Source organism: Stereum hirsutum (assembly GCF_000264905.1).
Source record: "Stereum hirsutum FP-91666 SS1 unplaced genomic scaffold STEHIscaffold_3, whole genome shotgun sequence".
Taxonomy (NCBI): Eukaryota; Fungi; Basidiomycota; class Agaricomycetes; order Russulales; family Stereaceae; genus Stereum; species Stereum hirsutum.
In genome coordinates, this window is record NW_006763133.1 from 327,448 (window position 1) to 349,078 (window position 21,631).

The following is a 21,631-nucleotide window of genomic DNA, read 5'->3' on the forward strand; positions in this document are numbered from 1 at the left end:
GTCGTGCTTGCTATGTCTCGTTCCGTGGCTCTGATTTGGAATGCATGGGAGCTGCGTTGCGATTATGTTATGGGAGGACCTATGACAGTATTCGATGTAGTAGAAGTGTGTACTTTTTGTCAAATAGAGCATATAAGTAGTGATTTAAAATGTTGGAGCCCTGCCAGGGGCCGCTTCCTGATTGGCGAAGAGGTTGAATGTACACCGCTACATATATGCCCTAATGTTGTCGTTTCGATGTTAGCCATATTGTATTTATTGTGTGTGTCATAGACAAAGGTGTGAACTACTGTACCTCCCAGACGTTAGGCGACGTCCGGTGTCCCAAGGGGCCCATCACCCCCGCCAATTTTGCGCGAGTCTCCCGCCAAATGGAGTGCCCACGTCATGTAAGCATCGTGTAACTACGGGAGAGGATGTGCAGATGGGACGATGGCGTGGATATCTGCTACGTCTGCCGGTTTTGACTTGTCCTGTAGCACGTTTACTTACCTCACGCCATTCTATAGCATACGTGAAAGCAACCCGGCCAACCCCCGACCCGTCGCAGTCGCATTGAAAGGAGTCAAGGGACTTCGACTGAGGGATCGTGGTTTATAAACATCGTCGATGTTATTCTCACTCGCATGTCGACCCACACAAGAACATCTTTCTTGTACACTCATTTTATCCTGAGCGCTTCTGTACAGCTTGGTCTCCTTATCTGTGCTCGTTTAATACTTACTACGAGGGGTTCTTGTTGCCGAACATGTTTTTATTTTATTTTTACATCCGGTATATTTGAAGCTGTAAGTCGCTGTCCTCGAACTTTGAAGGAACGGCCATGAAGATGTCCCAGAGTTGAGTCTGTGGAACGCTGTGGCGGAACGGTCGACAGTTTTCTCGTCTTGACCGTTCCGCCGCCATCCTCACGAGTGCCTCTGCCAGTCGAGTTCTCCTCAAGAGACACTTTTTTCGGATACTCTAGCTTTGAATAATCCTCTACGTTCCTGTCGTTTTATCATAGGTACTCTACTTTCATTTAAAAATGTCCGAAAACCCATCCGTAACCGGCTCTTCTTGTTGTGCTATCCTGTACTATCCACACTCCCTTCTTCACTGAGCCTCCTGATGTCGCCTGTCATCCAATCACAAACAGCCGCGCACACGCGTCGCCACTGTCGGTTGTATACAATGTTGTTTGCAGCTGCATACTATTGCCCAGGTGTTACATGCTACTTTTATCGGCGAGTAACTAGGAGATGCTATGCTAGAGAGATCAGAGGGCGACGGCCGAGCTCGCACCTACTACACCGTCGCCACACCATCGCCATGTGGCCACGCCAGTACCACGCCACATGCACGGATGTGAAAAATCCAGTAAAACCCGCATATCAATTCGGAGGGCAATATTGGTTTGATTGGGAGAATCCGAATTGAAATTTCCTTAGGTTTGGCGAACCTGCTCATGCAAGCTATCCCTAGCCCCAGTGCTGAGGTTGTTGCTAGAGCGATTAGGCGTAAGGGGCGAGTCGGGATTGACTTCGGATGCAGGGGAAGCTAGCAGTCGAAGGCCATCCGCCGACGTTGTGGGTACCGACGACGAAGACTGCTGGAGAGTGTGGGATGTCCGCTGGTGTTGAACAGGGTGATGGCGCAGATATTGCGGGATGAACAGAGTTGCGTACCTTCATCTGCCAAGAAGTCGACACAATTAACGACTCACTTGACTTGTAAACACTTCTTCAACTCACCCGTCTCAATAAGTATCCCGGAAGCGAATCATTTCGTCGTATGAGCCACTGATCAAACTTTTACCTGTCGCGCCCTCACGTCGACGACTTATGTATAGCCTTGCTCAAAGTTCGCATATTGAGGCCTCATATATGAGGCTCATAAATGAGCTCGATATGGGCTGAGCTGCCCCATTAGGCAGAAACTGTTCGGCAAAGCCTCTTGGCTGTGCTCAAGCTCATATCAAGCTCATATACGAGCTCGTATACTGCGTTTATGAGGGCTCGATATGAGCACTCTGAACAAGGCTTATGTATGTATGGATCGACGGCGAAGTGCAACAGGACTTACCGGCGTAGAACCAGCGTCGTATGGAAGTTCGTGTGTTTGAGAACCTTACACTCTTTGGGAGCGCATCGCGGGAGTTAAGCTTTTGGCGATGTAACGAGCGTTATGGTTGTTCCCTGCGATAGCGCGTTTCAGCACACACGGCTACATTGCGAAGATGCCTGGACTATAGATGTGTCAATTAAAACGCACCAGTGAGAGAGGACCTCGGCGGCTGGAGTGGGGGAGGATCCGTCGCTGTGGTTCTCAAGCAGCAGTGTGCTTCCATATGGCGGGCATGTGAGCTGCTTCTTGCCACTTCTTTGAGACCTGTAATACGTATAAGACCCAAAGTGAAACCTCCGATCAAGGGAAGGGAGATGCAAACGACATAATGTACGAACAGGCTCTACAGGGAGGAGCTCTTGGACAGGGAGGTGTTTGAGAATCTTGAACGTCAAGTGTGATGCGAGGTTTCCGATGATATCGGACGTCGATTTTGCGTACTTCGCTGGAAGCAGGATTTGCAAGTGAATACTTCCAGCCATACAAGCCGTAAAGGTGGAGGGCGTCAATCCCCTCACAAACAAAAGTAGACGGCCCACAATTAAGGATGATAGCGACCCTAAGCGGCAATATAAGTAATGGGACGGAACTTTGGTGAGAGAGCAAAGACGAAGGGCGGATACCAGGGCGAGTTCGCGATGATTATTTGGGCGACGAAGAGGGTGATATGGATCAATTGAAGGCCTTGAACGAGATTCGGGAAGGAAGATACAATGAGACGCAGGTGAAGAAAACGATTAAAGGTCTAAGCAAGGATGAGAGCATGTGGTGTGAGTCTTACCACCCCAGGTACAAAACTCGTCCTCATCCTACATTCCCGTGATAACTCCACCATCCATTTCCCTCTCGCGCTCACGTTCTCGCAGGGCCGAGACCTCGGCAGGGAGGGCGTGTAGCTGCATGGCCCGGGAGGCTTGAGGACGTTCGAAGGGTCGTTTGTAGTGAGGAAGTTTGCGCTGATGGATATCAAGCACCGCCTGAAGGCTTGATTGGAGCTGTACAGTACGTGTCAACGAACGTCGGGCTGTCAGCATTATGAGGTTCAGCCACCAACCTCAAGCTCGCAGCATGATTATCTGCCTTCGGGGGCGACAAAACCGTCAACTCTAAAGGCGTCCGACCCACTCTCCATATGTCTCTGCGACGTTGTTTTCCCATTCGTCATACTAGGCCCACTACTCTTCCTCGCAGGGGTGGAACTCTTAGACACTGGTGGCACCCCTCTCGCGGACGGAGCTGTAGTTTTGCGCCTTGAGTCTTCGGAGGGGCGGTGAGTGGCGGGGCAGGCCGTGTCAAACTATTAGATTTTATATTTGCTTTTGCTTTGGGACTTGGAGACATGAAATTGCTTTGTGAGGACGAGGCGCTCGTGCTGAGACTAGTGTTATTTGGCGAGGAGGGAACGGAGACAGGATGTGCGCGAGGAGTCGTTGGTGGGCTGAAGGTCGACGGTGGGTGTGTCCGACAAGAAGGCGATTTAGGCGATTTGGCTTCGTACATGGAGACAGGGAGGGCGATGCTCTGAGTCGTGCCTGCGACTGAGACTGTCGAGTTCATACTCGGCCTACCACTGAACGATTTTGGGGTGACAGTTGGGGTTTCGGAAGTTTAGGAAGCATTGGAGATCACGCGGGGCTTGCTGACGGTGGCCAACGCGCTCATGTGTGGCGAGATGGGTGAAGGTGCTTCGGGAGGGACAAGAGACCGGTGTGAAGTCATTGTTCTATTCCATAGAATGTCATTTATGTCTAGATCTGTGTCTACAGAATCATGTACAGAGTAGATGAACGCACCTGCAGACTTGCTATCCTTCGAAGGCGTTGTTACGCTGAGTAACTACCAAGATCAGTCAGATTGTATAATGCACTGCTACTAGTAGCTTCCTTGTTATCTGCCCGTAGAAAATCAAGACAAGCTTTCGAGAGAGCAAGTATTGGAGGTTATAATGAAACACACAGAGAAGCCGGTCCTTCAATGAACTACTAGTGTCCGAGTACTTTTGTGTCCTAAGCACTCATCTGACTAGGGTTGAAAATACCGTCGAGGCCCAAGCGGAAGACATCGCACGGTCAGAATGATATTGAGATAAGTGTGGCGAGAGCAATGCAGAGTCGTATTCCACCACTGAGGCCTACTGAGGCCTGAGGGACGGCTGGCCCAGGGAAGGGTGCCTAGAAGCGAACCTCGGGTACGTGAACACCCGCCACTTCCCACGCGAACACGTGGAAACACGAGGACAACGCCGAGTTGCCGCCTGCATCTGCTTTCCTCCCTCGACGACGACGACAAGTTCTTTGCCCAAGAGATGCCTCCCACTCCACCCAAAGAACCCTCATGGCTATTGAAACACCAGTATCAGAAACTGCATCGGCCGCCTGAGAACAGCAACCTCACCGCACAGGAAAAGTTCGAGGTATAGTATTGAGTCAATGTACTTGGTCCGATTTCGTGGATCTGACTTATGCCCTCGTATGAAGATCGTCCATGCAGGTCTCGGTAGTCATACTCGCACTGTCGAGGCATTCAACAGAGCTTCCCCTCGCAAGAACCGGGTACTTGTTTCCTTAGATCATTTATACCATCACGATACTCACCAGCCTGCTATCACCTATGTTTAGTCTGACCCGGAGTATTTCTACCACTGTCAGGTATATTTCTCTTCCACTCGTGTTAATCGCCGCGTATGGAGCCTGTTCACACTAAGAATTTAGATCTGCCAATCGTCGGTGGAGGACAGTGACCTCTGTGACTTCGTACATCTCTGCCCATGCAAGCGCCTTGTGCATGCCGTGCGTCTTCCGTCGAATTTCTTCTATGTTCTGAGCATGACCATTATCCTAGACGTGCATGCTTGGGTGGATTGAGTATAAAGGCCTTTCCAGATTGGCGCCGCCCTGCACGTATTTTACTTTTCCTTAGAGAAACAGTTTATTGACAAACCTCAAAACTAGGTGCTCAGTGCTCGGGGGAGTTCCGCTGGGTTCATCTTGGATGGCTCATCTCACCGGACGAGTGGACCTCTCTCCAAAAACACCGGAGCCGCAAGCGGAATGTCGAGAGGAAGACCCTGGTGGCGGTGAAGAAACGGGACAACAAGCGGAAGAAGGCTCAAAGACAAGCGAAACAGGCTGCTATCGTGGACAAGAAGAAGCGGCAGGACTTGTCGGCGAAGAATTCGGCAACAACTGATTGCTAGCTTCCGTGGCTCTCTACAGCTATATGGCGTCAGTGTTACTCTTTGTCTAGCCTGTAACCGTGCTCGATATTGCTTAATCCGTCAGACATGATAACGCTGTCACTTGATTCGGCTGGTTATACTCAAAGTGTTTGTCCTCGATTACTATACTATGAATGAACTCTGCAGTCTGCCGTGATTTTTCCGATAGTCAATATTAGTAATGCCATGTATTCACTGGAAGAAAACCGAACAAGCTGGGTACAATCAAAATCGGGATAGCACCCTTCGACGTGCGTTATCGCAGCATATACATCGCAGGTGCAGAACACAGTACGCAGACCACGCAAGCAGGCCGGCACTGCTGCAACATCTGGAGCCGAATGAAGCACGCGACCCACAAAGCGATCAGTCCAGCGTGACAAACGTGAGAGGCTCGATGGTTTGAAAAAAGCTACATACCTATATCCATCATCGCGACAAGCCAAGTATACTAACTCTTCGGGAGGCTTATGTGGCTCTCTTTTACAGAGGACCATACACCTCTACGTAAGCTGTCGAAAGCGCATCGCGAGTCCATCTGGTGCCCCTCTCGTTCATCCAAGAACAGGGAAAGTTTCCCGATATCGTCTTCCGCCGCCTTATCGTATTGCTCCTCGAATGGAGGCGGATCCCATGTATCTAAGTCCTCAGACGAGGGCGTGTGTTGGATGCCGGCGAGTGCGAAACAGCGAAGGTCGAGGTCCTGGTCCTCGTCGAGGTCGTCGAGGTCATGTTTTCCATCATCTCCGTCAGTCTGGCACATGACACGCGTAATATGGTGGAGCTGCATCCTAATATGGTCGTACGCCCGTTCCCCAAGAAAATCATGAAAGTCATCGGCGAGACACTCGATGAGGTACTCGCTAGGAATCTGCTTTGAGCTAGTACTCCTGCCTATCCTGATATGAGCAGTCACGACCGCACAGGCAAAGTGCGCTAGTGCGCAGAACACCACCCTATAACACTCCGGGACCCACTGCGGTGCCAACCTTGAGTTGTAGACCGGTCGTTGTAGGCCCTCAACTCCTCCGTCCTCCAGAACTACAGAACCCTCGTTGTTGGCTCCTGCAAAGGACGATCTTTTGGCGGCTACATTCATAAGTATGTACCGAATGAATGCCATGCGAGCGATCTGAATGCATCTCCTTTCGCCGCGTGATAGACGACCTTCCGCATCACGGGCGGCAGGAAGTGAGTAGAAGTTTCCGCGTTGATCTTGATACGTGTCAGCACGAAGGCTGTAGGCGAAGACCGCAACCGCGCCGAGCATGATATAGAACTCATCATCCTTGGGACATGACATATCTATAGCAGCGATTATTGAGCATACGTCTTCCCGGAGAGTATAAGCAATCTAAACGTACACTCAGATCCGCTATCGGAAGACTGATCCAAAAATTGATCCATAAAGCTGATTAGGCAGTGAAGGGCTGCTCCCGATGTATTCTTGACGATGCATAAATTGCCGACAAGCGAATGGATTGCGCCAAAGACGCTCCTATCCAACGTGGTCGAGGAGTAGAAATTTCTCTCGTATGTGATTGTGGGGCTCAACGTGATTCCACAGTGAAGTGTGCACGGGCGCATGAACCTACAGCAATATATGAGTGGACTGTACATGACGGTTTTGGGTGAGACGTACAGAATGGTTCCTTTCGTGAGCATGGCTCCTTCCCACCGGAAGCGTCTATCAAGGGCATGATCCTTAAACTGAGAGAATGCAGACACTCTGTCCAGAGCGAGGGCTGAGGCAAACTGAGGGAGTGGTTCGGCTACGACTACGTACTTCTCTCCGTCAAGTACGTAGATGGCCGATGCGAGTCCTTCGGAGTGGATACCGATCCGGGAGATGACGCCTGCTGAGCACACAGTGGCCCGCGAAAGGTGACTAGTAGGCTTGTAGTCGTGCCCGTCAGACCACTTGGCGTCATAAAACTCCATCGTATCAATGTCGTGAGCCAGCGTCCTGATGGTGTCAATCCCCTGACAACGGCAACGGAAAAGCATGTGCCTACCTCCAACCCAAAATGTGCTCGAGCTCCGAGCGGCCTCTGGGAATATTGAACGCGTCCAATCGCTTATGTAGCAATGTGGCGGGCGGGTCGGCGGCATCTGTGCTTGGTGCGGTAGCGAGGATATCGGCGAGTGTCCATTTATCTTCCGTGGCAAACTCGTCGTCTTGGTCGTTCAATTCGCGAAACTCCATATCTAAAACTTTTTCAGTTATCGAACAGTTTTATCCTAGTAGCTTGGACACAGACCTTGCACCTTGATGGGACGTTTTAAGAGTCCAAGACGCTGCAGTGAACGACTGCACCAAGACCATTCGTAATCGGTTTTGCAGCCATATACCAAGATATGACGTTCAGCAAAGATAGCTTGGATGATCTTCGGCTCATTCTTAATCATGGAACGAAATTGTTCATGGTGCACCCTGTATATGGAGGACTGGCTAATATCTCCGTATCTGTACGTCTCGGAGGAGGCGCTAGTGTGTAGGTGAAGAGGCTTGGGGCTTTCTCCAGCAAACTCCGGCCGACAAGTGGCCATGTCACCGTTGAACTGTGCAGCGACAATATCCGAGTAAAGTGCGAAGTCCTTGATATCACGAACGCAAAGGCAGTCCAACGCAGATAGCTCAGTCGCCGAGTGTCACGACTGACATAAATAACGAGCTCACCGAGGCTTTCGTGGACACAAAGGTATGTAACTTCCTGGATGGATCATCCACACCACTGTCCCAGACAGGGAGCGCGTTCTCGAGGCGATCATCCAGGTCGGAGAGGGTGTTTACCTCGCGTACGTTACCATGACTTTCGGCGATACCGGTGTGCAACCTCTTCCTACGTCTATTATTCTGGTCTACATCCTATTCGAAGTCAGTGAGTTAATCGCAACGGCCTGCCAAGGTATGTCACCTCGTGCATACGCTTTCCTGAATTACTCGGCCCAGACGTGGTAGAAGGTAGCGCGTGTTGCATAATAGCGTCTTCAGCTCCATGTTCGTCCACATACATCAAGTCCAGGCGAACGCCGAGCTGTGCATAATCGTCGCAGGTATCATCAGGGGGTTGGGCATTGTCGTTACTGGGGACGTCACCCGAGAGTACACAGTTTTTGTCCCTAATAAGGATAGTCAGAATAAAATCAATATGCGCTCGCATACACTTTGTGGTGACACGCACGCCTGGCCTTGTCCTCTAGGTTGTTCAAAGTGAACCAATGGCACTGCCACCTCCTGCATAGCATCACGCCCTTGGTCCGCCTCGCTCCGTGGATGGACGGTTTGTTCCTCTGCATCTGCGTCCCCTTTGAAGACGCGTGTCAGAAGGGTGATTATTAATATTGAAGTAAGTACGCTCTTGCCTAATCTTTGGGAAACCTGTGACGCTGCCGACGATTAGTCATTTCCAATGTGACCCAAAAGAGAACAGGTGTTCCGTCACATCCAGACAAAGATCAGAGTGTCAGTCCATAACCAAAGTTACTACTGTTAGTATGATGCGATCGGTCCGAACAGGCGTCGCTAGACCCACCTTTGTCAAACTTGACCGGTTGATGCATCTTTGATAAGGGAGTTGCGTCTGAGAAATGCCGAGTTCGTTAAAATATGGCTTTTCCCAAAGACTATGGAAAGTGGCACCTGTTGATTGTTCCTCATGTGCTGTGTCAGCACTTGGTTGCACTGATCCCGGAGATGGTGGAGAGAAGGCCAAGATCTCGACAGAATTATAGCCAGTTATCCGAGGTCCAGAGGGTAGAACAGGGGCATTGTCGCTTCCAAAGCATGCCGTGGAAGGCGCTTTGAGTTCGCCCGTGTCTGAGTATCGACCATGTGAAAAATAGTTAGCCGTGACGGAGAAGGGGAGCTAGGGTATAAATTGGAACCTTTCGCTGGGCCTGCAGGATATGGGACCGGGTCGTCAGGTGCGGTTTGAGGCTGTTTTACTGGCATTGAGAAGGATGAGATCCTTGACGAGCACTATGGAGTATCAATGGCGCAGTCATACCAGCCGATTCCGAGTTGCGTCCCGCTGGAACGTGATCATTGTTGGAGCCTAGCTCCGAAGAGAGTGCTGTAGGAGCATATCAGCGGAGCAGGGTGAACACTCTCATAACGGACTTACGAGAGAACCATGCGCGTAAAGTATGTTCATCTTCTCCTCTTTGTCGTATGGATTCGGGTGTGCACCAGAATATGCGCAGGTCGTCGAGCTGAGCTTCGGGACTTGATCCAAAGAGGATCTGGATAACAGCACTCCAGATACGGTCCTCCATGTCGAGAATAAGCCGCGGTTTATCCATATTTCCGAGCGCAGCACCAAGCTAGGATGAGATGTCTTGAGCCAGCTGAGCAATCATAGGCGTTCGTTATCACTTACCGCAAATATGTGTGGAAGCGCAGCCTTGCTCTTATACGAGGTTGACGCGTCGGACAACAAGAAGATAGGAGAGATACTTAACGCCAGGGCAAGGGGCATGTACATGCTGTTATCCTTGAAACAATTCTGCGGGATGGAATCATCGTCGAGGGTCAAATTGTTGGCATTGTATCGTCTGTTTGAGCAGAGTTTAGCCCTTGTACTCGCGCTGTTCAGACGCAAAACGTACTGCTTGATATGCTCAGCGTACTGTTGTCCCCTTGGAAGCGGAGAGGAGATAGATGTCTACAAAAAGACCTGAAGGTGAATAACAGACCAATGTGATTGCGAGAGAACGAACGTGTGACAAAAGTGACATCGCAAAGGCAGCCAGTTGGAGGTTTATGATGGCGCTTGAGCGAGAGGCCCCTGGCTCGAGTGCGACACAGTTCGCAAGAAGGCGTATCTCGTTAGAAAGCGAGAACAAGAGGCCGTTGCTGTTCGTTTGCTGATGTGAAATGATTTGGGTACTGCTCAGGGCTGAGCGCACCGGTTGCTTTGAGAACGTGAGGTCAAGGTGTTTAGGCCAGTCGTCCAAAAAGCGTTTATAGAGCTATGGAATTTTCACGCCAATCGATATATGTGAATACAAGTATGTGACATGTGCACTCACCAAGGCCAAACCTGGTTCATGCGAAAGTGCACGCAGCCACGGAATATCCGGAAAACTCGATGGCCCATCACGTCGACCATGGATGGCGTACACCATGACATCGAACAGCTGATGCTCCATGAAAACGCGCACCAATTGGTTAAACGTGATCGTTGACAGATTTTGAACAACATGACGGAGGGTAGTGGGGATAGTGGTGCTCAGGCCTAGTGCTGTCCATACTAGCAGCTCATTACTGGTGCGCTGAAGAACGCCTACGGTAGCATAATGATCGAGTTTTTCCGAGTATCTCTAAGGCTAGTTCATAATCAAGACTTGAAGTGGATCAAATCGGTAGACATTACCAGCAGGAAGGTCGAAAGGGATGGTATACTGGAGGACGGGACTGTAGCCACGACTGCAATCATCTTGAACTGCTATCAGGGTCATGGTAAGCATCAAGAGAATGATACTCGCCTTGCGAGGTGAAGGCCCGGGGTCCTGCAACATGGTTCCGGGCTGCGGTTGACCATTGTTAAACCAATTAAAGAGAGATCCAAGGGATGTGACCGCGTTCGTCTTCCATGGGAGCTGTTTCAAGGTAGTCATATACGGTCTACGATTGTACGGCGAAGTCATGGTCGCAGATTCAAACTCGGCCCGAAGCGCCTTGTTTGTGCTCATAGATTTCTGGTCCCACTTGGAAGGCATCGTATGTGGATATGGTAGCAAGGTCTGTTGGCAAGGGTCAGGCCAGAAATATTAGCAGAGTTAAATACAACCATCATTAGAGCACATATGTAGCGGGTTCAAAACGTTAGAGCCGCCGCCAGTGCTCGCTTCCTGATTCCCGAGGGGTTTGAATGTACACCGTTACATATATGCCCTATTTAGTGGTAACGACGTTAATAAATGACATGAGGTATACCTTTGGTGTTTCGAGAAGTGGAGGAAAGCAAGATGATCAAAGTCGGAGAGATGCCACGTCAACGCGGCATCTCATTGCCGCCAGGTACGGCGTGTTGGACATCGGGAGCTGCCGCGCTCGTATTCATGCCCCGCAAGTTGACCTGACTTGACCCGGCCCGTCAAGCCGGAGCAAGTACCTACATGTAGATGCTTCATTCACGGACGGATATGCCTTCCTAGTGTCTTTGTTTTCACCTATACCGGCTGACTTAGTTGTTTCTACCCTCAGCTGCCACCAACCTGGAGGCTAAGATCAACTTACTGTGTACCAAACAAGGCTTCAACCTCCTTACTACAGGCCGCAGCGCCACTGCCCACCTCTCTTGAGAGTGTTATTTGCTGATTAGGTTGGCTTTGTCGTACCAGTCTATCCAAGAGCACTCACACTACGGCCAAACTTTGGTCAAGCGGCAAGATACCGAAGCTGCGCGGCACTTCGGCATTTCCGGTGATCGTTCAGGGGGCGTTTGTTGCCATATGTTCAAGAATCAACGTACGCCTGTGCGTATGTTCAAAGTGCGCGTCACTGTAAGTCTTCTACCAACCCAGTCAAGTCCATTACTGTCATGTTTGACGAACTTAGACTGGCTACTTCAACCTTGCGAAGTCACATCGCGACGCCCCATGACCCTGGTCACCTACAATGTACGACTATTGGGAGCCAAGTACCGTGATTTCGCCTCGAGGAGAGCATGCTGAAGGGAGAATCTTGAGTATCTAGGTATGTCGGGTCGGCCGACGAACGAAAATTTGTAGGTGGTAAGCCATGCAACCTTGGGGAGCTCTTATGACTATTTTTGGCACTACAACTGTCCTGTGAAGGTCGGCTATTCTCGAATGATCAGTCCTTCTACGGATTCACGCCATGATTGATGCATTTTATAGTGGGTGACTAACGTCTCTAAGGACCCGGAAGCAAACACGTAATAAAATTGAAGGCAATCGGCTTTAGTGCTTTATGTGTTGAGATCTCTGATACTCAGCGCGTCGCTCACTGTGCATGACGAGCTCATGCTCGATCTCGGAACTATCAAACCAAAGTAGGTGATGGTCTATGGAAATCATCAAGCCGTACACACACTCTCTGCAACTACCGACCACTAAATATGTGCAGAGGTTCGTCTAACTTTCTGCTTTGGCCCCAATGTAGGACTTGTTCGCAATGCGATACGTCAACTCACATTCCCGTATCATTCCCTTAGACGCCCTTCTGATACAGAGGGTAGTGGAGTCCATTCAAGTTCATTGTTGTGCAGGTACGAAGGGCATAATCATCTGGTACGTCTATGTCTTTTATATCTTCATGTATGCTCATAGGAGGAGAATCACGGGATTTAACTTTCGACTCGCAATCTGTATCGCCAGTCTGGCGTTAGGCCAGAACCTACCCTCTCCTCTTGTTATTGCATTACCGAGTCTAGCGCTTCTACAAGCAGTCCCTCGTAGGCCGGAGGAGCTTCACTCATATTTTAATCTCACTTGAGGCTGCACCCACCACATCGCCCTGCACCACTACGTTCGAAGGGACTCACCTGTAATTCATGCTCCCATAAACAATACCATACATACAGAACGGACTTGGCCAAGTTAGATCAACGTCGCTTTCGACTACGCCAATCATACAGGCGCTCGTCCCCGCAACCCACATATCCTGCAGTTCTTCGTACTGCTTCTCTAATCAGCTTAAGCTCCCTTTTCATTCTCGAACTCACACTGAGTAGGATTGTTTGTCCACTGCAATCTTCGCTTTCCGTCTGCTAGGTCATATCATCAGGTCTACCGATCGGATGACGGTGGCTCCTCCACGGTTTGGACAACCTCCCCGAACTTACGTTCCCGCGAACGTCTCACACCCTAGAGTTCCAAGCTTCATTTGTAACCATCACCGGCTCTCATTTGTTGATCGAATATTTGCTCGCATACTAACATTAATTGTAGTATGTTATCATGTTACTTCGTACCAATATCACGAGGATGACAATTCATTTCTCCACAGCTATTTGATACCGAGATCAGATTTCATCCGAGACCACTTCCCTTCTGCAGTCCGCCCGAGCCTTTCATAGCCTTCAACAAACTTGTCTCTCTTCACCGCTTTCTCCCATACATTAAAGTGGTTATACCAGGTAGCCTTCACCCACTTACAATGGGGAAATGCATGTGTGAAACGCTCTTGAACCGTCCCGGATGTGCTATCGAACTTTCTCATGGCCGGCGCCATCTCACAGACGTAAGTGTATGGGAAAGACCTATGGACAGATTTCTCAGTCGTGATGAATACAGATAACTGGTCAGGACATACATTGGCTTCGTCGGAGACTTAGATGAGCCCGCGATGGGAGGTGAGGGTAAGCGGCGAGAGTGGACCCTGATAAGGGATCAGAGGCAGCAGACGGAGACAGGAGTAAAGACAATACCGAGACGAGGAGCTCTTATTATTTGATCCTGCCAACGAGCTGATATACAAGAGAGAAAGAACAAATTAGCAGTGGAAAACGACCGAGGTAAGTGGATGGATGGAGAGAGCCACAAACTGGTGATCTGTCTCAGGCACTGATTTATTGAGAGCGAGCGGGGTTCCTGTGACGGCGTTCGGAGTTGGAATGCGAGCAGTGGACCGAACAGGAGTCGTATTCATGGGGTCGCTCCACAAAGACTGTGCGGAAGGAGGCCGTGATTGAGGTTCAGGCGTTGTGATCGGGTGATCATCATCTGCGGAGGAGACTGCAGACATGCCGGCGAGCCGAGCCGCAAGGTCAGTGCGAGCAGGACTAGGAGATGGAGAGCTCGTCACGAAGCCCGCGCTGCCAGATCGGGATGGTGTGCGAGACGGGCTCAAAGAGCCGACACTATAGCGATTGATGTGCATAAATGTGGTGAGTTAGAAAACACAGAGTTTACAGAGGGGCTGCAACGTACGAAGGTGTAAGTGGTACTTGATACCTCTTGTGACGAGGCGTGGAGAAGAAAGCAGGTTGGGATAGGCTACTAGATAGGCTCCGTCAATTCGGAAGGAGCTAAATACACAAATGAAACGCACCGAGAGTCCGCAATAGATGAAGAGCTGCTGCTGCGAGAGAGCTTGGACGCACTCGAGGGGCTGTCTTCTGTGGGATCGGCATCATAGACGCTCCGTTTACGGGGTGTCGAAGGAAAAAGAGGGAGAGGTATGCTGGGGAGCCCAGGGCAGTCCGTCACGGTATGAAGTCGGATGTGAAGGACAGAACCATCGATTCTTAAGGGAGCATCGGTCCGTACCCAGCCCGGACGAGAGGAGTCGTAGTACATCCAATAATTATTGTCTGCGATGGCGCTGGCGAGGTCTTTGTGGTCTCTGGGATGAAAGAAGGGGTAGTGGGGGGTTGTATAGTCCCGGGTAATACTTGGGGGGACGCCGTTCTGTATCAACGGCCTGGTGCCTCAGACTTACAGGTAAAATACGGGATGTGGCAACCAACGCACCTGTTCCCAAAACATAACCGTCACCTTCTTGGCCTCCTGCTGCGAGTAGACTTGGGCCATGTTTATCGGCGCTGATCGATCGGAAACAGCATAGCCATCCGACTTGTCATGAACACGCTCCCAAGATTCATCCAGATTGGCCGAGTAGGATAACCCTTGGCCGCGAGGAGCTTTACTACCAGCTGGACGGCCTCTGGGCTTCGTAGCAGGCGTGGAAGTGCCGTCTCGTTTTCCCCGCTTCGGTTTTGTTGATGAACGCGCGGAAGCAGATGAGGGGAGCTCGTCGGGGTTGGCTGGCTGTGCCTGTGTTCCTTTGTGTACGCTGCATTTCAGTCCTGTGAGCTCTGTGGAGCAATGCTCCGCACAACACCGAGCAGTACAAGCCTTCGTCGAAGGCTTTTTACAATCTTCATTGATGCAGCGCATATAATTTCTCGCAGAATTGTTGGGAATCTTCCCCCCGCGAAGAGTCAGGCCGGAGCGGGTCTTAGGGGGTGAACGTTCTACATCTGAAGGAGAGTGGGAGGACGTTGGACTTCCGAGCTCTTTGTTTGAGCGAGAGGAGGAGCGAGAAGAGGCGTGAGATGGAGCCGACATTTGCCCTGCTCTGTACGATTTGCGTAGAGAGGAGAAGATGGGAGTACAGGAAGACAAGACACGAAGATAAGAGAAGATGCAACGAGTTAGACCATGCGACGATGATCTCGCATTGGAAATCGGGTTCCCGGTGGCGAATGATTATGCAAATTCGGACCAGGACTAGCGGGCGAAGCCGAACTTCAGAACAAGGAACACTACTTGCCCAAACAACAGGAGAAAATTGAATGGGATCCGAGAGTCGCAGATTACTCAACGAAAAAGGACTGGTAGTGAGAAACAGGTTCAAAAGATAGAAATCCTGAATGGGACAACGGCCGAAGTCACGAAGCCCAGGTAGGTGGCATAAGGTTGGAAGGATGGAATCAAATTACCGAATACCAAGTACCCGTTGGCGAAAGCATTCCAAGCCTTCCCACGGAAATCTCAGGACTGGAATTGGACTGCCTATCTCGGCCCGTGCGTAGAAGCGCAGGTAATGCACCGGAGGTATATACTACCGTTGTGTGACCGTTGCGGTCGCACAAATCAACCAGTAGTGGTGAAGATAAATCCTGTCTTTTGTGGGGCATGTAAGACAACCAAAGTAGCGAGAAAATTTGCATGGACATGAATATCTGTGTACGCCGACGAAAATGACAGATGGATGAAAGTGTTGAGGCGACAGACGCCCTGACTCAGAGCTCGCTGGCATCATGATAGAGGCGGATGATAGAACAAAAGAAAACATATGTAACCAATAAAGGAGTCGCGGACAGGTCGAAGGAACGAGTCTAAGCCTTAACAGACATGCGGTGAGGGAGGTTGAGCCTTAGACGTGAGCGAGTACCAGATGTGCGGTGAGGAAGCTAAGCCGGAAGCTCCGATCATAAGTTCGGAAAGGACCAGCTATATGGTGAGGAAGCATAAGCCGGAAGCATCGAGCATAAGTGAAAGGACCAGCTATCTGGTGAGGAAGCATAAGTCGGAAGCATCGAGCATAAGTGAAAGAACCAGCTATGCGGCAAGGAAGCGTAAGCCGGAAGCGTTGAGGACAAGTGAAATAACCTGGATCTTGAACTGAGGTTCGAAAGAAGGAAGAAGCTCGGACCGGATAAGTGATTGGGTAGGGAGCCTCACATGCCAGGAGAATAAGCCGACGGGAGCTCAGCGTAAGCCAGAGGAAGTACGGAACCGGATCGTAACTGCGGTTCACGAAAGTCCGAACAAGTCCACCCGGAAGTCCGAACAAGTCCATTAGGAAGCCAGAAGAAGTCCATCCGGACTTCATATATTACTAATCCTAGGGGTAGGATTAATCTGGATAGACCAGCGTTCCGCACAACCGCTTCTTCCCCGCATGGCACGAACTGTGGTGCATAAGCACAGATCAGCGGTAGAACAGCTACCAAGGTCAGCGCGTATAGAAGAGGAGCGAAGTGCATGATCGGCTGGGAGAAAGCAAGAGAGGGATCGTTCATATCAATTAGCTATCGCCATGGCACATTTATTTCAGTTGGGATAAGCTATCCCACGTTTCCTCATGACATGTAAACATGATGAATGAAGCGTCATGGCCATAGCACTCCGGATACTCCGGGACCGAGGAAGGCAATACCCATGAGAGACGAGGCAATGAGACTCTTCTGGAGAATGACAGTAGTATGTGACTACTGCAAGGTTTGAAAGAGTGCATCGGTTCCTGGAACAGGACATGTACCTGAATGATGCGAACGTGAGTCGTCGACGACAATCATGGCAAACTTTTCCGATGGATAAGGGCAACTACAGGCGACCGTCACCCTCGGGCCACACAAAAGACAGAAGTGTCAAACTCGAGCATCCTAGCGGCTCTGCACATGAGAAAGCCTATTTTACACTCTTGTAAGCAAGCTAATTATAGTAGTGACTTGTTTCTCTTCGGTGTATATGACGTAGCGCAAGAGAAGGATAGTCTGATGCAGTTCGCCTCAGGGAGAAAAAAGATGAATTTCAGTATGATAGAAAACAAGACTCGAAGCAAGGATCGGGCGACGTTCGCGGACATGCCAGCGACCGATACTAGCCGCAGAGTGCCCGAAGACGAAAAAGGCTGGTCGAATGCAAAACTCACCTGAACTGAACTTGAAAGCTATGGTTCGGTGTTCAAGTTATTGGTATCAATTTATGTGACCTGCTCTTGCCAGAGGCTTCCTGGATAACGCGCGAGAACGATGGTGGCAGAAAAGAGGGACGCTGCAGCCTGCTCGACCCAAACTTCACATCGTAATATCAACAAGCCCACGTGATGCCCATGTGGCACAACGTGGAAGCATGCGGAACCTCACGGGGTCCTGCTTCCGCTCTACCAGAGGCAGCACCATACTTGCATCATACCTCTTGCGTTCCACAAATCAAGTCCTTTTCTCTCCCACCGTGGCTATCTTTGATTCACCCTTGCACGCCTGCACTTTTATCCTCGTCGTCCTACGGTATATATGATCACAAGGTCTCAATCACGAACAATTCCCGTGGTTTCGCCGTCCTTGTGCAGGGTCTTGTGGTTTTCTCGACAGTCTCACTGAGCACAGTCACAAGATTTTACAATGTCTACATATAACTAGCAGCGCACCAATGCTACTCTCCCCGAGCTCTTCGACGCTCTGCACGATGTTATGCTCTTTGACCGTGCTTGCTGCCGCTGTGCTGTATTCGAGCAGAAATGGAGCACTTGTACAAGCTATTCCGACCGCCGAAAGTGTAGGCTCCGATCTACGCTTGCTATTTCAAAATGACCTTGACTGTATGTGTATATTTTGGCATTATACACTCAGGCCTGTTGACCATCGCTCTTCACCTTCCGCAGGGCGCACAACGGCTGAACATACTAGCACTATTCTCCTCAGCTCACGCACCAATTCTGCTGCAATAACCGCCTGTTCCAAGTTATCCGAAAGTCTCTTAACTACGAATGGGACCTTCTTTTCTTCCGACACGAAACATCTCATCCAATACCTCGCCTTAAATGGTGGTGCAGCACCCTCACAAAATTACTGGGTCAGCTCCACAGATTCCACGTCTAAGCGAGCCTGCACGGCAGTATCGACGAAAGGCCTTTCCAGCGTGGATTGCGACCAGTCGCTACCTGCGTTTTGTTCGAATAGCGCACCGAACAAGATCTCCGGACAGACGGATCTGAGCCCGGAGTTTCAGGTGCAGGTTTCGTCCGGGAACATAACTTTCACTGGGTACGTCCTTGGTGATCCACTCGCCTTATCCTCTTCGCTCCGCGCACAAAGGACGTGTCGCTTGATCTGATGTGTAAATGTGTAGAACGCGCGATCACCTCTCCTTCCGCTTTCTAGGCATCCCCTACGCCAACTTTCCCGAGCGTTTCACCTACTCCCATCTCTATACCGGCACCTCTCCCACCTCACCCGGTACCAACATCTCCGCACTTTCCTTTGGCTCGCCGTGCATCCAAGTCGGCGGAACCGGGAATGAGGATTGCCTTTTCCTCAACATCTTCACCCCGTTGATTCCTATCTCAAAAACCCCGAGGCAGACTGAGCTGAAGCCGGTTATGTTCTGGATACACGGAGGCGCCTTTACCAGCGGAGAAGGGAGTGATGCGATCTTCGATGGCGGGAACTTGGTGAGTAGGGGCGATGTTGTGGTTGTGACCATCAACTATCGGTACGTGTCTCTGCTCTGGATATCGGACAGTCCCAATCCTAAAACATATTTTGTGCAATAAGCCTCGGGGCACTTGGCTTCCTCGCCCTCGAAGATGGTGTGACTAATGGAAACTTTGGTATTGCGGATCAGGTACCTGTCTTCTTCCTCCCCAACGTCCTTCTCTGCGTCTAGTCTGATCCCAGTCTTCGTTTTGCTTTCGTTTGTCCTGTTATAACTCCCTTGCTTATACTTCTTTGTATTCTCCCCCTCGCAGATCACAGCTCTCAATTGGGTAAAAGCACACATTGCCACCTTCGGTGGTGACCCTTCACGGGTCACTATTTTCGGTCAATCCGCCGGTGCAGGCTCCGTTCGTGCCCTCCTCGCTGCACCGCCTGCATTTGGGCTCTTTGCGGGTGCCATCGCTCAGTCCAACCTCGATGGTTTTGCCTTTGCGAGCACGTACTCGAACTACTTTACTATACCTGAAGAAGTCAATGTGACTGCAGCTGCCTTCCTGAACGATGTGGGATGTGCAGCGGTTAATGGAACGAGTGGGGATGCGGAGGTGTTGGAGTGCTTGAGAGAGATTGATGCATCCGTTTTGCAGAATGATGCGAATGCGCCAAAGTGAGATTGACGGCCACCTTGTGGCCTCTTGGTTCTTTTTACATCACAGTACTGACGGCTCTGTTTATTGCCATTTGATTGCGGTGTAGATTTATCGTCGTCGATGGCCACTTTATTACTACGGATCAACTTGTTCTTAATGGCAGCGTTTCTGTCGCGCCCGCGCACGTCATCTTCGGCTGGATGGCTGATGATGGGACAGATTTTGCGGGTTCATTCCCCACCAATTCAACGAATCAGGCTGCATCTGTCGAAGGTATTGGGTACGTCACAGTCTCCTCTGCGTCCGTGTTCTTCGTGAGTGAAGCTCGCTGCTTATGTCATGTAATGTTTGCCTTGTAGTATTAGTGCGGATATAGCAGGAGTCGCTCTGGATTCTGGGCTGTTCCCGGCTCCGTCGACGGGGAATGAGACGATGGACATATTCAACGTTACGAGCCGGGTGTCTACTGATGGCCAGTTCTTGTATGTCCAAACTCATTATCTTCCTCCCTCGCCGCTTCTCTTGGTCTGATGGTGTCATGAATCAACGCATTGGTATTCAGGTGCCTGGATCAAGCAACCGTCTTCTCCGCCGCGAAGCACCGCATCTTTAATTCCGTCTGGGCGTACCAGTTCGACAGGAGCTACATGGGCTTCGAACCTATTCCAGGCATATGCGACCCACCTGCAACAGAGACGCATCCGTTTGGCGATCCGACGTTGCCCTATTTCCGGTGCGCCACTCTTCGTCGAACTCCATGAGACTCAGTAACTTACACATGATTTTGTGTGCGGTGGTAAAGATGCCACTCCGGCGAACTCTTCTTCAACTTCGGTACCCTGGGTCAATCCGTCCCAGGTCAGCCCTTCCGAGACTCTAACGACCTCGTCTTCTCGCAGATTATAGTCGACCAATGGGCCTCCTTCGCCCGCTCCTTCGATCCTAATCCGTCCACGGCCTTCTTGCAAGCCCGTGGATACACCAACACTACGGAGGCCTTGAAGAGGGATGGGAAGTGGCTTCCGGTGGGAAGTATTGACGGGTTAAACGGGACAGAGGAGGTGAGGTTGCTGGACGTCCCGAGTCGAGGAGTTGGATGGATGGAACAAGGGCAGTGTGGGGTGTTGGGATTTCCGGTTACATTCTATGAGTCGAAGTGAAGCCGTTACGCGGATTACAGGACAGTACAAGAACGTAAAACGGGTTTTATGGATCAAAGTGCCTGTCGTTGTGACCTAGTCCGTTCTCCTATGTGTCCCCGCGAACGCCAGACACTTCTTCGCCGATTTCTTATCTTGTTCCTTGTTGTTCCTTGGTGACGCGGGCACTTGGTCAGTTGACGTCTGTTGACGTTCTACCAGGTTCTACCTTTGGTTCGCTTTTGAGTTTGTGTAGATCTGGCATCGGAGGAGCTGCGGCATGTGTATCGGGGTTTTAGCCTCTTCCGACTCGGAAGGAAGGTTGAACCTTCCAGACTCCGGGAAGGTTGAAATTCATCATTTCTACGATGTACTTATTGTCGAGCTGCCAAGCTCATCTCAGCTCTGTACAGTGTAGGAGAGGTGTAGACCGTGATGTTTGAATCACGGCACATAACATCCCAGGAATGATACGCTGCACCGTTCTTCGCTCGCCCTGTGATCTTCATTGGATCTTCAAGGCCAATCCCCTCGAGCTCAGAATCAATGTCGTAACCGCAGATCACGCGCTAGCCAACGGATCAGCCTGGGGCAATCTATTCCCACGGAGGCCTTCCTCATTTGAGAAGACGAGGCACGGCGACATGTCTCTAACCCGAGCGAGTTAATTTGTCTTCGTTGCTATTTGCGCAATGGACGACGATAGGACAATTCTTGTGGACATTTATTGACGGGCTGTCGTCTTTGTTCGTCGCCTCCTCCTCCCCCTCGCGGTAATCTTCATACCCCGTTTGCGTGCCCACCAACACTGTGACGCTCAGCAGGGAGCGCGGTACCCAGCGACAACCCACAGTCGCGGTGCGCTCGGAGCCCAAGTCA

The 21,631-nt window shown here is 50.6% G+C and overlaps 5 protein-coding genes across 5 annotated transcripts; 2 read left to right on the forward strand and 3 right to left on the reverse strand.

Annotated features, from left to right (window-relative positions):
• Positions 1–2,307: 2,307 nt before the first annotated feature.
• On the reverse strand, positions 2,308–2,588 carry STEHIDRAFT_50369 (uncharacterized protein; the record flags this gene model as incomplete). Its single annotated transcript, XM_007300319.1, has 2 exons — positions 2,308–2,370; positions 2,445–2,588. The coding sequence occupies 2 exons, from the start codon at positions 2,586–2,588 to the stop codon at positions 2,308–2,310; spliced, it is 207 nt and encodes a 68-aa protein (XP_007300381.1).
• Positions 2,589–4,411: 1,823 nt separating this feature from the next.
• STEHIDRAFT_153384 (uncharacterized protein) lies at positions 4,412–5,302 on the forward strand (the record flags this gene model as incomplete). Its single annotated transcript, XM_007300645.1, has 5 exons — positions 4,412–4,519; positions 4,584–4,658; positions 4,725–4,754; positions 4,818–4,851; positions 5,058–5,302. 5 exons carry the CDS (start codon positions 4,412–4,414, stop codon positions 5,300–5,302), a joined length of 492 nt encoding a protein of 163 aa, XP_007300707.1.
• A 472-nt stretch (positions 5,303–5,774) lies between these two features.
• STEHIDRAFT_153385 (uncharacterized protein) lies at positions 5,775–11,047 on the reverse strand (the record flags this gene model as incomplete). The annotated part of the gene is made up of 18 exons (XM_007300646.1): positions 5,775–6,628; positions 6,688–6,914; positions 6,966–7,289; positions 7,339–7,531; positions 7,585–7,921; positions 8,004–8,185; positions 8,253–8,446; positions 8,509–8,632; positions 8,860–8,907; positions 8,967–9,143; positions 9,212–9,271; positions 9,334–9,399; positions 9,451–9,649; positions 9,706–9,880; positions 9,935–9,990; positions 10,046–10,297; positions 10,358–10,611; positions 10,702–11,047. 18 exons carry the CDS (start codon positions 11,045–11,047, stop codon positions 5,775–5,777), a joined length of 4,068 nt encoding a protein of 1,355 aa, XP_007300708.1.
• Positions 11,048–13,301: 2,254 nt separating this feature from the next.
• On the reverse strand, positions 13,302–15,364 carry STEHIDRAFT_108247 (uncharacterized protein; the record flags this gene model as incomplete). Its single annotated transcript, XM_007300647.1, has 5 exons — positions 13,302–13,554; positions 13,608–13,673; positions 13,840–14,154; positions 14,346–14,704; positions 14,768–15,364. 5 exons carry the CDS (start codon positions 15,362–15,364, stop codon positions 13,302–13,304), a joined length of 1,590 nt encoding a protein of 529 aa, XP_007300709.1.
• A 2,564-nt stretch (positions 15,365–17,928) lies between these two features.
• STEHIDRAFT_73661 (cholinesterase) lies at positions 17,929–21,104 on the forward strand. Its single transcript, XM_007300488.1, has 9 exons — positions 17,929–18,125; positions 18,189–18,570; positions 18,656–19,018; positions 19,081–19,150; positions 19,275–19,630; positions 19,720–19,893; positions 19,973–20,095; positions 20,176–20,346; positions 20,416–21,104. The coding sequence occupies exons 1-9, from the start codon at positions 17,957–17,959 to the stop codon at positions 20,771–20,773; spliced, it is 2,166 nt and encodes a 721-aa protein (XP_007300550.1). The 5' UTR covers positions 17,929–17,956; the 3' UTR covers positions 20,774–21,104.
• The last annotated feature ends 527 nt before the right edge of the window (positions 21,105–21,631 follow it).